A 15,815-nucleotide genomic window follows, 5' to 3' on the forward strand; every position below is an offset into this window, starting at 1 on the left:
TTCATATTTGTATCCCAGGCCTAGCACAGACCAGGAACACATTCATATGAGTAGTAGGTGCTCAATAATGATTTTTTAAAGTATATTAACGGCTAAGATTTAGCAAGCACTGTGGCAAACCCTATGTCTGCAATGTTTCATCCACCAGACACTTTAGGAGGAAAGTACTTTTATTACCCCTGTTTTACAATGAGAAAATTGAAAGCAGGAGAAATTAATTTGATATAAAGTCAAATTTGATCCAAGATCAACTAGTAAGTGGCAGAACTTCTCCTGTAGGTTTTTGGCTTCAAGATCTGGTCTCTTCACTACCATATATGAATCAATACAGGAGGAAGGCTTTTCAATCTGTGGCTGAATAAGGAACATAGAAGAATCCACCATCATTTTACAGAGGCACCTAAGATGAAAAATTATGGTAAAGTCCTAACTCGATGATGTCTCCAATTTTTTGAATCACCTTTACTTCTTCCTCCCTCCCTTCTTCCCTCTTTCCTTCTTTTCCCCTCGCCCCTCTCTTTCCTTTCCATCTCTCTCCCCTTCTCTCCCTTCTAAAACTTAGGGAAAATGTCTTGAGTTCCTTCGTTGAAGTATGATCCAATCAAGAACTGAACTGTTTTGTGGGGAACGGGAACGAACATTTAATTTGGCTCCTACTTCTTTCCATTCAGTCGCAAATTCACAAATATCAAGCACCTACTGTGTGCTAGGAACCTTTTTTAGACAGTGGAGATACAGCGGAAAAGCAAAGTGCGTGCCGGTTCTCACTGTCAGTGGGCATTTTACAAACACTGGGTCCCTTACTCCTCACAATAACCACATGAGGTAGTGATGACAACAGTAACAGATAGTCTAAGCAGTGTTTATCTGTGCCGGGCACGGGGCTTACCTATGTGTTTTCTTTGTATTAACTCATTTACCACAACAACCGGTGAGGGAGACGGTATGTCCTCCTCATTTCACAGATGAGTAAACTGGGACGCAGGTAAGTGATCTGCTCCAAGTTCGAACCCAGGCAGTGTAACTCTAACTCCCCGGCTGTGAACCACAAGGCTATATTGTTTGCTGTATGTTTCTTTCTTAATATCCCGACTTTCGAGTGGCCGGGTCCGGTCTCAGAGGATCTGATGCCCGGGCCCAGGGGTTTGTACCGCACCCCAACGGCCTCGAGGAATAAGTGAGAATGGCTTGGAATTTTTGCAGTACTTTTCTCTTCCAAAGAATTCAAACTGATTTCAACGTAATTCTCAGATCTGTGATGTGAACCCTCTGGTACTGTCAATTGCCCGGCAAGGAGAGAGAGAGAGAGGGCCGGGGCCCGGGTCATCGCACGCTGGCCGGGGCACCCAGCAGATGGCGCTGTCTCGGTGGCCACCAGCCGGCTGCCCCGTCCCCCGGGGCTGAGCGCCTCCGCTGAAAGCTTCCCGGCCCTCCCTCACTCCCTTCTCTCTCCCCCTCCCCACGGAGCCTGGGCCCACGTGACCTCCAGGCGGCCAATGGGCGAGCAGAGAGGGCGAGCTGGTCCCTGTGGCCGCCATTAAAGCGAAGGGAAAACCCGTGAATTCGGATTAAAGGGGGAAAAACACCGCCCGCTGGGCCCACAAAATGGGGGAGACTACGGTGTCCCGGCGGTGAGGCCGCAGGAGAGCGGACGTTAGGCCGGTCTGGCTCAGGGACGACACGAAGACACAGCCAGAGAATGGTCTGAGCCCGCAGACGCCTCCACCAACCTCCGCCACTGAGGAGACTCTGGGCTTAAGGACATCGCCGCCGCCGGGCCGGGGGCCTGGGCTTCTCTCCGGGTTCTCGCCCTTCCCGCCCCTCTGCGGGCGCCTCTCCGCCCCGGGAGCACCCTCCGGGGCTCGGGCTCTGCCCTCTCGGACTCGGTTTTCATTATTTATTCTGTAATTTATTATTTTTTCTGGTGGCAGGGGCACACATCCCCTCCGTCCCCCAAAGAGGGACGAGCGTCCGCGGGCTCCGCGGCGGCCGCAGCCCGGCCGGCGGGACGAGCGCGGCGCGGCCCTCCCGCCTCTGGCCCTCGGCCCCGGGCGGCTGGGTGCCGGCCGGGCGGCGGGGGCAGCTCGCGGCGGCGGCGGGGGGGTGGGTGGGGAGGGCGGGCGGCCCGGCGGCCTCCTCTTCCACCGCCCCCCCAACCACCACCCCCCCGCCCTCCCCGGTGTCTGTTTCTCTCTCTGGTCGGAGGCGGCGGTAATGGCGGATGGTGGGTTGTGGCGCCGGCGGCGGCTGCTGTGAGGGACGATGAGTTCCTCCTTCGTGCCGAACGGGGCCAGCCTGGAAGATTGTCACTGTAACCTCTTCTGCCTGGTGAGTGCCGGGCGGGGGCCGCGGCGGGCGGGCGGTGGGGGAGGGGCGCGAGGTGCGCCCTTGGGCCGTGGGGGAGGGGGTCCGGGTCGGATCCAGATGCCCGAGTCCCCGGGCGAGGCCCGGCCCGAGCCGGCGCCGCGGGAGCCCCGCACCGACCCGGAGCCGCTGTCCCGGGCTGCCCGAGGAGCGTCGGCCTTTTCTCCCGTTTCCGACACTTTTCTCACCCGCAGTCCTGTCTCCCAACTTGGGCTCCTTTCCTGGCAGGACAGCGGCATTTTCCTCTTGTGTTGCTGGCTTAACTGTTGCTGGCCTCCTTCCTTACTGACCGTGTATCCCTTTTCTGCCACTTTCTATTATTGCCCATCCGCCCACTGCCTGCCTCTGCTCCTCTGTTTTCCCCCAATAAACGGGACCCCGGAACTTAGCACTCCTTTAATTTTACGTGTTCTTTTTTTTTTTTTTTTTTAATAAAGATGAGTCAAACTGTAGGGGGCTCGTTTGTTCCTTGGGTGACTTCAGACTCTTAAAAAAAAAAAAGTGAATGCCATTCCGTAGTTTTTCTTTTAAACTTTGAGAACAGTTTGCTGTTTTGACAATCTCTAGCCGACCTGCTTTTATTAGAACACTGGGTTTGTGAGAGTGGAGCGAACTTATGAAAGAGATCCTATGGTTCTGGACTAAATATTTTTATACAGAAGGCTGCTGCTCCTCTTTTTGAAAAGTCAGGGGAAACTGCCTCTACGGATGGCAGTTGTGTTGGTTGGCCCCGTTCTGGGAACATCTCAATAAAGACTTTGAAAAGTACCAACTGTTGCAAATATATAGTCTGCAGTTGGGATAGGAGCTTAGCGTCATCAATGATTTGAAGTTTCGGTAACTTTCTTTTTTTCATTTTCCCTGTCCTATGAGAAATATTAAGAGAGTGTGTGATAGGTAAGTGAATTGAGTGGGCGGAGCACAACTAGTTGGCAAGTGTAAACTGCCAGTCATGTATCAGCAGTTTCATTTTTGGCACCTTAAGCTTGCACTTTTAAGTTACATTAAAGAATTACTGAATTCACGCTGATAATTTCTTTTACGATACTAAATTGAGATCTTTAATGCCCTTCCCCCTTATAAAATGTTTCTTGTACAATATCCATTAATCAGCATCTCTTCAGTTATAGTAGACAAACAGCAGGTTTTACATTTCTGTCTTCTCCAACTCAGTCTATTTTTGGTACTTTCAGGATCAGGTTCTTTGAAGATAAGACTAGCAAATCTGACGGTTCTTTGTGAGCAGCTATTTGACTTTTCCTTAAAGGGATGTGTAAAGATTTAACAAGAATGTTTTCAATTGTAGTTGAGATTTCTTTTCGTTAGAGTTGTGACTTCTATAAACATGGAATGATGAATCTTTAAAAGTTAATTTTGTAGCAAGTTTGACACCAAGAAACAAATGTAACCAGTAAGAACAGAACTTAGGACTGAGAACGAATTGTCTCCTTAGTGTGCAGTATTAAAGCCTGTGTTTATATTTAACATTATTAAAGTTTTTTCATTTATCCTTGGGACACATTTATTGACGTATTCAGTGACATGTCAATATTAATTTTTTCATTGTCTTTGTTCTTTTCCTTTAATTTTTGGTTGTTGAATTATCAGAATAAGCTTTTTTTCCCCCCCTTTTTTTGGTCAGTCAGTTTTCAGTATCCCAAGGATATGTTGAGAAATTGTAATGTCTTAATGAAATAGCGGTATTTAATAGTGAGGACTTTTGATTTTGAGTGAATATGCAATAATAAAAAAATCATCCTTTCTTTTCCTCAGGCTGACTTGACGGGAATTAAATGGAAACGCTACGTGTGGCAAGGCCCGACTTCTGCCCCCATTCTGTTTCCGGTGACGGAGGAAGACCCTATTTTGAGCAGTTTTAGTCGCTGCCTTAAGGCAGATGTACTTGGTGTTTGGCGGCGTGATCAGAGACCTGGAAGAAGAGAATTGTGGATATTTTGGTGGGGTGAAGACCCCAATTTTGCTGACCTTATTCACCATGACTTATCAGGTGAAAGCAGCTTATTATTTCTAACTTAAAGATATAGCAATGTTGTATACTTTCCCTAAAAACATTTATATTACAAATTAATATTTTTTTGGTGGAACATTGTTTACTGTGAAACCAGACAAAAATTCAGCTTCATGTTGTATTTCACTGCTGTTATTTTATTTTACTGAAAATGATGCATTTTATGGCAGGTTTTTCGAGCCTCGAATAACTTTATTCTTTCACCTTCCAGTTTTCTCATGAATTTCTGGCAGACAGAGCCCAAGGAAAGCATGTTAGTAAATTAATTAAAAGTAAGAAAAATGGAATCAGGGACCATTTCCTAACAAAGTCAAAAAATACTTTTGAAACCAAGTGTAACTTATGTTTGAGTCAGTTCTGCTACCACTCTGTTCTGTGTAAATATGTACACAGTTGTAGAAGTATCTGGAAACATTGTAACTTTCTCATTTGTTTTTTTTTCCCCCCTAGGCATATAGTTATTTCAGTATTTTTATTTGTGGTTGTTCCATTATTAACAAATGAAGGCATATGTTAATTTTCTTATTCTTGGAATGTGATTCTTTTATTTTAGGTACTGTTGCATCAAAGACTGTCTTTGATATGAAACAGTGCCAACTTGTTTGGCTTTTATAGTGGGACATGTGTCATAATCTGAAAAGTTTGGGAAGTGATTTTATTATGAGCAAATTGATAAGATTACTTCTCTCTTATTTTCTTAATATTTAGGATCAAATGTTACTTTCAAAAGAGAAACTATAACTCTTCATGTAATACTGAAGCTTGTGTTTACTTTAGAGTCCATCTTAACTGAATCTTTGATGATAGGAATGTAAATGATTAGTTATTTGCTGCAATGTACCAAAGATTTCAGTAAGATGTAACATAATGATTCTTGATGAGAAAATTTGGGATTTTTGGATAACTAAAAAGTTTCCTTATTGGAATCAAGTACTCTGGAGTTTCTATTATTGTCTATTTTATCTATAGAACTTATTTTATTTTTGGATGTATGTAATCCAGGTGACTATCTCAAACAAGCACTTAAGACCAGTGTTTGTGCAGGAATGTGTGTGTCACATTTTTTATCTTCAAATGAACAAACTCTTCAGTCTTAATACTTATTTTTGAGAGTGGTTGCAATTCTTTTATGATCAGTGCTTTCCAGCTTTTCTAATAAGATCCTGCTGGATAGTCTAGCCCTTAGTTTTAAGTATGTAGTGTGGTTCTGAATATATTAAATGATGAGTTTGTATATATGTATGTGTATATGATGCATGCATATACGTCAGGGTATAATATTCCTTTACAGCATCAGCAAGGTGATGCTTTGTAATTGTCATGCCAAAAACTAAGCCTGCCAGCTTCCTTTTTCTTTCATTGGCTTTAGGTATGCTTGAGTTATTTTAATCTTGACGTGATTATAAAAACCACCTTACTAAAATATTTGAAGACTGTTTTAATATTATTGATAATATAGATAAACTATTATGCTGACTTGGAAGTTTCAGACTTGTTAATAAAGTTAGAACATCTGAACAGACCATTTCCCTCTCCCCACCCCTTCTCTCCCAGATTCCATGAAATACATTTTGTGGACTCAAACATAATCTTAACAGTTACGTAGTATTAGTCTTACATTAGTAGGACTAACATTTTGAAATTAAAAGCCTATTGAAGTTAATTGTGAATTGGCGTGATGTATATTAAAATACTATGTGGGTACTTTTTTTTCTATTTTAAATAGGTTTTCTCCTGAAACTTCACAGCTATTAAATTTTTTTCTCTAGTTTGCTTGTAAGCATAATTATTTGAAATAGTGCTGCTTATACTTTAAAATATTTATTTGAACATAATGAAAGTAATTTTGGAAGTTTAGGCTTTACTTATCAGATTTTGCTGAATGCCAATTAAGAATTTAGCAGTGAAAGCAATTAAAATAGTAAAGCTAAATATATTAATGGTTGTATGTAATCATACTTTCTGTTCCAAAGTCTGTCTGGTACTATTTGAAACAGTTTGTGTAGCCAGTGGTATTTTTATAATGTTTTAGCTTTTTTTTTAACCTGTCATTTACTTGAAATGTTTTTACTTAAATCAGACATATCTTAAAGAATAACAAGGTCTTTTTAGATGGAGTATATTTGTCTCGCCCTTTTCTTTGCTCCAGGGACACCGTCTGCCTCCCTTTTGGGGTAATTAGTCTGCCGCTGTCTCTGGAGCTAACCCCTTTTTCATTTCTCCCCATCTGTGGCACTCCGTCCCTTCTTTGAAGCTCCCCTGAGAAGAGAGCAGCTGGGCAGTGGGGTGGCCTCAGCTGCTGGAGGCAGCGCTGAGTCCGAGTGGAGGTGTGGCAGCAAGGGGACGGAACCGGAAGGGCCCAGGTGGCCACTGAGAGCTTCTTAATGCAGCCGGGCCTGCTGTTTGCGGGCAGTGTCTGGTTCAGCAGCTACCACATCTTGTTGCTGAAATATTTGTGATCGTGGCAGTAACGTTGCCGTTCTTGGTGAAAGAAGGCAGGAGCCATTCCTTTTTGCAGATGAGAATTCTCAGTTTTTCATGTTAAGTCAGTAATAAAGTACAAAATTGCTTTTGCTTCACCCCCTTAATTTCATTTGTGTCATTCATAGTGTATTTTTTTAAAGTAACTTCTTGTTTTAAAATAGGTATAGATTTACATACAATTTAACAGAGATAGTATAGAGTTCCCTGAGTTACCCTCACCTAGTTTCTTTTATTGTTAACATCTTCCATCAAAATGGTACATTTTTCACAGCTAATGAAACAATACTGATATATTGGTATTACCTAAAATCAACAGTTTCTTTAGTTATCCTTTATTTAATGTCGTTTTTTAATCCTATGATCTCGTCAAGGATACCATGTTACATTTAGTTGTCATGTTTCCTTTGACTGTTCTAGACTGTGACAGTTTCTCAGACTTCCTTTATTTTTAATGATCTTGATACTTCTGAAGAGTCTGGTCAGGTTCCATAGTGCATTTTTAATTTCTGCCTGTCTTTTACATGTAGCATGTGTTTGGGTCACCTTCCTTTCAAGTTTTGCTAATGTGTAGAAATAGAATGTTTTACTGCTAATTCGTAAAAGTCTTTCACAGCAAGCCAAATCTGATTTGATATATACTTTAACCCTCAGTTTGAAGGTTATTGTTGTCACTGTTGGCTTTTAATTTTTCCTTTGAAACAAAAATAAAAACAACTACCCCCTCTCTGAGGTTTGTGTCTTAAAAAAATTATAGTAGCTAGAATGTGATGAGACTCTGAGAAAACTGATACCCTGAGAATTGAAAAAACAGAATCAGTCAGGGCTAAAAATATTTCTTTTTCCTGGCTCCTGTGGTATTTATGCAGGATTTTAGTGACATATTCAAATACTTTTATTATAATAATTTCATTGTAAATACTGTCAAATAGGTCATTGTTTAGTCTTAGAATTTAATTTTGGATGCTTTTACTGAAGGATATTAATTACAGTGGAATTTAACCTTAAGTGACAACTTTAACAAGATTGACAAATAGATAAATAGCAGCCAAGTAAAGCAGTCTAGTGTTAGTCAACTAAAAATTTATTTTATGCCCCAGGTAGCCTGAAGAGAGTTAATTCATTTCTGTCTTCTGTTGCATAATTTACTTGTGATCCAATTTTTTATGTTTGCTAGGGACAACATTTATGTCTTCTAGAGACAACATTGACATGCTTTTCTGTGTACTATCAAGCAAGAAAAGTGTATTTTTTAAATCTTCAAATCAAAGATAAACATAAGAGGCTGCTTTTAAACCAGTGTTTTTCAGGTTTTGCTGATCAATAATGCTGCCAATTTAAGGCTCTCAGCAATTTGTTGAAAGAACAGCTTATGAATGGGCAATTATTATTCAAGACAGGTGCTAAACTAGACACTTAAACATTTCTCTTTATTCTTTCAAGAAATGCATAGCATTCTCAATGTTTTCATTTCATTCAATGTCAGCATTTTCAGCATTTCAATTTTGACCCATTTATTATTTTTTAGTATATGCTGCGTTTTAGTAGCTTAGCAGACTTACCTAGGTAGATTCCTTTTTTACTGGCTTACCGCTATGAGGATATGTAAAGATGTCAGTTTTGAGAAAATTGAGTACAAATACTTAGGTATATCAAAAATTTTTTTTGTTTTTATTTTTTTCCCCCTACTCATAGAGAATTATTTTGATGACCTGTCACATCCTTTTGTTTCACTATAATCTGTATCCTCAAAAATTATGGAAATCAAATTTATCATTTCAACTTACTCATTGTTCAAATATTTTGTAAAAATTTTTCAAGTAACAATAACGGTTAAGAGTGCTAATGCTAAGGGTAACAGAAAAGTACTAGAAACACAGAATTGAAACTGTTTTCTCTGGGGATACAGATAGAAGAGGAGGGAAACATTTATTTAAATACAGTAAGCAGACTTTCTTCATTAGGCTGTGGTTAATTAAATTCAAAAGAGTCAAGATTTGCCTTGTGTTCCCCCTCCCGCCCTTTTCTGTTACGCTGGTATTGAGATGCAAGGACTTATTTTAATTAATGTAAGGGCTGTATGCCACTATGTCTTTGGTGGCTTGGTTGTGCCATTTTGTTTTTTATATCTATGAATACAAGATGTGGAGAAGTACTTTTATTATGGTTATTATAGTATCAAGATAGAAGCTTGGCTTAGTAGGCTTCTTTCTAAGTGACACCCCCCTGCCCCCCCCCCAAAAAAAAACCTTCCGACTTTTCACTGAATGTTATTAGGAATTATTCTTATTTCCTCAACAATGAAAAATCAAACTGTTATTTAGTGTAATGGTTGCTTAGTTACCTACCGTATAGGTGAAGATGTGCTTAAGAGATTTGTTGGCCTTAGAAAATCCTCTGACAGGTGATCAGATAGATCGTTGTTTTATGCATAACTCCCATTTAGTGTTAATGAGCATTGTGGGCATTTGAGGGTTTAATGTAAAATGAAGATTAAGTTCACCTCAGTTTTTCTAGACACAATTAGAGCAATGAGAGAGAAATACTTGAATATTAATACTGATTAATTTTCTAAGCTGTATTTAGTTTTCTTAAACTGTTTAACTACATACAGGTTTAACTGAAATAGATTTTTAAAAATAAAATCTTAATATGTGAAAATTTATAAAAATTACTGTATTACAGCTTTTACTATTTTAGAGATTTTTAACTTTTGGGTAAGAAGGTGAATTCAGTCTCAAGTTTTAAGTGAATAATTTTCTGATAGTTGAAGTTTATAGTGACTGTAGACGTTTGAAATGAAATGGTATCTGTGTTTTGGTTCTTTGTTGCTTTAAAACTTAGAAGTAGTTTGAGAAAAGATTTTGGTAGGGGCTTCTTGTGTATGACTCCATTGCACTTCCTTAGAAGGTAAGGATTTTTGAGGTAAAATGCTATAAAAAGTACACTAGATAGTTTATAAAGAAGTGAAGAATTCCAGCATAATTCTTTTGAAATTAAGAATATGTGTACTTTTAGTAATCATAAATCACATAATTATAGACAAAACTTTTAATGTAACTTTCATTTTGAAATGATAGAAGCTGATTAAACTAAAAGCAGATTGAGAAAGGTTTGATTTTTTTTCCTCCCCCCTCTCAACAACTCACAGATATGCTTGTGATCTAGACTTTTTAAATAAAGTGAAGCCACTATGTGCCACTTCCCTTTTCTTCTAGCCTCCTGTTTTCTTTAATAAAGTGAAATTTGTGAAATTTTGGCTTTAATTGGAAGTAGATAAGGATGTCTGTAATACAGAGTATGAAGAACTTTCTCTGTTTATTATTAATGATTTAAAAATTATCTCAGCTCTCAAATATGGTCATTTTATAAAGCTTTTCTCATTTTTAAAAAGCTTATCTTTTGGAAAAACCTGTTGATTTGAAAGACTGACTATAATTTAGGAAGCATTTTAATGAGCAACATAAAATCGACATTAACTTTTGTAGTGGCACAAATTTCTAGTGAAGTTAAAAGTCCACTGTTACTGTGCTTATTGTGCTTTTGAGTTAATGTTTATTCTACTCATTTGTTGTATAAGTTATGAATGTTTGCCATCTGTCACTCTTAAAGTGTGTCTCTGCTTTTATTCTAAAGCATCATGGTTTATTATTTTTCTATTGGGATGGGATATGCATTTTTAGTGTTGAATTAAGAAAGATTATTTTTTTACTTAAATTGAAAGAAGGTCCATGCTTAAGAAATGTTTTATAAAGTTAAATAGACTATAGGAGTTTGCCACACTATTTTATATTTGAAATAGCAAATTAAAATATTCCAAAAGTTAAAATGTTGATGGCAGTAGCTCCTATTTATAGTAGGATTCCTTGGATGCTTTCTTATAGGTATAAATGGATAGAGAGTAAAAAGCTTTTTTTCTGAACCACATCTATATTTATCTCAAAATGACTATGTTATTATTATTATTATTATTTTGTAACTTCACTTGGAGTGGTTAATAGATTTGCTGGCAAATCTATAGGTTGCAAAAGCCAAGATCATGGCATCCGGTCCCATCACTTCATGCCAAATAGAAGGGGAAAAAGTAGAAGCAGTGACAGGTCTTATTTTCTTGGGCTCCAGAATCACTGTGGATGGTAACTGCAGCCATGAAATTAAAAGATGCTTGCTCCTTGGAAGAAAAGATCTGGCAAACCTAGACAGCATATTAAAAAGCAAAGACACCACTTTGCTGACAAAGGTCTGTATGGTCAAAGCTACGGTTTTCCAGTAGTCATGAACAGATGTGCGAGTTGGACCATAAGGAAGACTGAGCACCAAAGAAATAGTGTTTTTGAACTGTGGTGCTGGAGAAGACTCTTGAGAGTCCCTTGGACATCAAGGAGATCAAACCAGTCAATCCTTAAGGAAATCAACCCTGAATATTCATTGGAGGGATTGATGCTGAAGCTAGAGCTCTAATACTTAGGTCACCTGATGCAAAGAGCCGACTCATTGGAGAAGACCCTGATGCTGGGGAAAATTGAAGGCCAAAGGATACGGGGGCGGCAGAGGATGAGATGGGTTGGATGGCATCACTGACTCAATGGACATGAGTTTGAGCAAACTCCAGGAGATGGTGAGAAGGACAGGGAAGCCTGGCGTGCTGCAGTCCGTGGGGTCACAGAGAGTTGGACACGACTTGGCTACTAAACTACCAACATAACTTTCTATCAGAAGTACCATTTAAAATTTGTCTTTAAATTTTTAAATTTCTCCCCCATGTAGAGAATCTTAGACTAAATAGTAAGCATGGGGATCATTTGGTTGAAATGAGACTTAAGGTGGCTGATAATGCATTACTTGTTAGGCTCTGTGCCAGAAGCTTCCTTTTTATCCATGACTTATTTTTATAGTTGAGTCATGGATTAGAATGCTGATGGACATAAAATGTTTTGAGTTTAATTATTAACTGTCTAGTTTCTTTTTTTTTTTGGCAGGGTGAATGACTGGAAGAGTTAGGACAAAGTAACTAACAAGTGAGTCAACTTAGAAATTGGCACTTTAGGTATAGAGTGTGTGGTATTTCCCTTGGTCATACAAATGTCCTGTTCATTTATGCAGAAACCAAATCAGTATGTTTGTGATATATCATTGCCTTTTTATATGGTGAGAAAATAATTTTCAGGTAATTTAATAGAGTACATGGCACTTTGGCCTTTTATTCTCTATGGATTAGCTTTGAAACCTGATGTTTTAGTGTCTAGAGAGACAAAGTGGTCATAGCTCAATATTCTGAGGTGAAGTAGGGTTTATGAATTTAGGGATTAAACTGTAATACTTTCAGTTTAGCTCTGAGTAGATATAGCGCCTCTATGTTACTTTCTGTCTCTTTCATTTCTTTTATAGAAGAGGAAGATGGAGTGTGGGAGAATGGACTTTCCTATGAATGCCGAACTTTGCTTTTCAAAGCAGTTCACAATCTGTTGGAACGGTGTTTAATGAACCGGAACTTTGTACGTATTGGCAAGTGGTTTGTAAAGCCTTATGAAAAAGATGAAAAACCTATAAATAAAAGGTAAGCTATTTTTAAACTCTTACTTGATATTTCTTTAGGCTTGTTAATATTAATGACTATAGAATGTGTGATAAAATTAATATCTCACAGACATTCAGAAGGTTAACTTTGGCAAAGTACTATAAGTATTCAGTTTTCTTAGACTCCTTCTTTCTCTCTTTACACATTTTAAGAATTTTCTTGTAATACAGATAGGCTGTGTGTCAGTACAGTGGCTTAAGTTTTGATTTGGGATAATAGGAAAAATGTGAGATGAAAGCAGAGACTTAGGCATTGAAGTATATATATTTTTTAGTACTAGTGGAAATACATTCATGGTACTCTGTTAAAATTAAGCAGTGTTAATATCTGTTTTTAGATGGTGATCTATAGTCATGGTTGGGTTGAGGTATCCTCATTCTCAGCATCTTTTTGCTTTAATTAAAGTTATTTAAATTTGTATGTTTCTGTGTAGGACATGTTTACTTTTGGGGTGCTTATGATTTTCTTTAGCTTTGAATTGAGCAAATTCATGATGCTAATGTGTAGGATAGTTGCAGTTAGAGGCACAGAAGACTTTTAAGATGTATTCACATAAAACCTTTAGGTTACTACAGTTCTCTGGTTTAAAAAATAGGAGGCATAATCTGTTAGAAGATTTAGTCACAAGCAGTTGTTGAATTAGTTAAGGCTTCGAGAGAAATGAAACAGTGGTATGTAAGATGCTATATGGGAAAAGAAAAAATGAAGGAAATTTATTAGTTTCCCTGAAAGATGGATGGTTGTAATCATTGTTGAGATGTCATTTTATGTCAGGTGCACATCTTTTTTCATGCACACGTGAAATTTTTTGTAAACTTCCCTTTCTAGTTTCATTATAATTGATGAGTAGGTAAGACATATCAAGGCTTTCATTTTTTCTCTATGAAAATTAAAATAAACCTTTATTGTCAAAAGAATAGTTGTACAAGGTAGGAGTGCATTCAGTTGTCCATGACAAAAAAGTCCTAACTAGCTTATGTAGGAATTGATTTTTCTTAATAACAGTCTGGAGGAAGATACGTTCAATGATGTCATCAAAATTTAGGTTCCCTGGAGTTTTCTGCTCTTTTATCTCTAGCCTTTAGCTTTTATCATCATGGTTCCAGTAAGTGTTGCATCTCCAGACTTCACTCACAGTGGATTCCAGGCAGGAAGAGGAAGGGAGGGAGGGGATGAGAAGGGGTGACCGTTGGATCAAAAATTAGATTCTTTTCTGGAAATTTTAGCTGACATATCATTGGCTATATTGAGATAAATACTCTTTATATGGGAACATTGCCACTCTGAGCAAAATAAACCTTGGTTAGTAAGAAGAAATGGAGAATAGATAGTAGGTAGGCAATTTTAAGAATTCAAGCTGATTACCAAAATTAAAAAGAAAACCTGTGATCCTGAGCCCCAACTACTAGATATGCTCCTCAGAGGCAATCCCTTTAAATTCTTCTAACTTAACTTTAATTTACCTGTTTAAAAACTTACAAGCAAATACTAATTATTGAGTTTTCTGTTATTTCAGTTATTCAGGATTTAGTCTTCTATTAATAATTTAGCTATCTTAGCATCCCCTCCACCCCAGTCATCTCCCAACTCCCATCCCTACCACTTGGACATTGGCATACTGAGATACTCAGTTTTCCTGTCCCTTCTTTTTTTTCCCTTATCTTACCAATATAGTTATGAGATTTGTTTAAAAAACAAAAGTACCTATTTCTATAATTATAATTTTATAAATATTTAGTCATATAGCATGTAGGATTACAGTCCATTCCCTCTATATAATTTTGTTTTTCCCAGTGTTAATGTGATTACCTCTTTTTTCCCTTAATTACCTATGTCAGGGGTTGGTAAACTACCTCCTCACAGGGCAGATATAGCCTGCCCCCTGTTTTTGTAAATTTCATTGTAACACAGCCTTGTTCCTTCATTTTTTAATTACTTTATGCCTGCTTTCACACTCCAGCAGAGTTGAATAGTTGTGATAAGAGACTGATGATCCCACAATGCCTAAAATATTTCTTTCACTCTTTACAGGTAAAGTTTGCTTTATCTGTATACTTACTGGTAATTCGCCCCTAGGCTATCTACAGGAAGTATAAGTCTCCCCTCTACCTTTAAGGAGTTTCTGTAATCTTTTAGTTTCTTCTTACTCTCTCTCAGTATCCCTGTTTGAGCCCTTCATTGTTCTGTTCTGGTTTGGACTTGTTCTATTAGGCCTGTTTCACAGTAGTCATCTTGGGAATTTGCTTTGTCTTCTTGTCTGTGTTGGGTCGCATATTCCCTGGATCTCATGTTTTGTTTTTTTGTCTTACTATTTTGGTACTGCCCATCTACCTGTAGTTTCCTGAGAAGAGAGTACATAAGAAGTAATATTTCTGAGATCCTGGATGTCTGAATTATCTCCTTTTCTACTCTTAAGATTTCTGGGCACTAAAATGCTGATTGGAAGTTCTGTATATGTAAATAGCCATGGAGCAAGCTGCAGGCTTTAGTAAGGTGATTGGACAGGACTTTGCCATTTTTATTTAGAACTGTGCTGTTGTTACAGGAGCCACCAATCAGTTGTAGGTATTTAAATTTCAGTGAATTGAAAAATAAAAATTCAGTTCCTCAGTTGTCTAAACCACATTTCAAATACTCTTATGAGTGCTGGTTATTGTATTGCATAGTATAGATATAAAATATTTCTATCATTGTAGAAAGTTCTTTTGGATGATATTGCTTACACCAGAGCCTTTACACTTAAAATAATGCCTTAGCATCACTAAAGAAGTCAGTTAAGGTTTTTTGTGTTTTGGGGTTTTTTTGGGGGGTCGGGCAGTAACTGAAAGACTACTTTAAAACTTCACTCATAAAGCTTTGTTTTCTTTCATACACCTGTGGCTTTTACACAGTCCCTTCAACTCCATCTTATTTAAATATAAGCACCACAAGATTTAAGGTGGCGTATTAGTAGCCATTTTATATAGCTGTGGGATATCCTTTGGTTGGGTTCCTCAATATCTTTGAAAACTTAACTTCTAGGGAAGCTATTATGTTTTCTAAGGACTCAATTCCTTTCTTCTTGTCTTCTAAGATGGCACTAATAGAAATATAGTATGAGTCACATATGTATTTTAAAATCTTGCAGTAGGCACATTCAAGAAAGTTTTTTTAAAAGTGAAATTGATTTTCATATATTTAACCCAATATATCTAAAATATTTCAGTATGTAATTACATATGCAAATGATATGAATGAGGTAGTTGACTTCTTTTAAACTAGGTCTTTGAAATCTAATATGCATTCCGTACTTTAGAATACATCTCAGCGTGGTATGGCTTCATTTACAAGCGCTTGATAGTCATGTGTATATTGGTTTGCATC

At 38.0% G+C, this 15,815-nt stretch overlaps 1 protein-coding gene across 2 annotated transcripts in view; it reads left to right on the top strand.

Moving 5' to 3' along the window:
* Positions 1 to 1,477: 1,477 nt before the first annotated feature.
* Positions 1,478 to 15,815, top strand: part of MED13 (mediator complex subunit 13) — a 94,885-nt gene continuing 80,547 nt past the window's right edge. The window contains exons 1-3 of one of the 2 annotated variants that reach the window (XM_070478576.1): positions 1,478 to 2,328; positions 4,138 to 4,372; positions 12,263 to 12,431. In XM_070478576.1, the coding sequence (XP_070334677.1) occupies positions 2,263 to 2,328; positions 4,138 to 4,372; positions 12,263 to 12,431 (470 nt within the window). In that variant the 5' untranslated portion in view covers positions 1,478 to 2,262. Of the gene's footprint in view, positions 2,329 to 4,137; positions 4,373 to 11,853; positions 11,893 to 12,262; positions 12,432 to 15,815 lie in introns of those variants that run through there. The other variant, XM_070478577.1, reaches the window with a different exon arrangement.

This window comes from Odocoileus virginianus, chromosome 17, assembly GCF_023699985.2.
Source record: "Odocoileus virginianus isolate 20LAN1187 ecotype Illinois chromosome 17, Ovbor_1.2, whole genome shotgun sequence".
Classification (NCBI taxonomy): domain Eukaryota; kingdom Metazoa; phylum Chordata; class Mammalia; order Artiodactyla; family Cervidae; genus Odocoileus; species Odocoileus virginianus.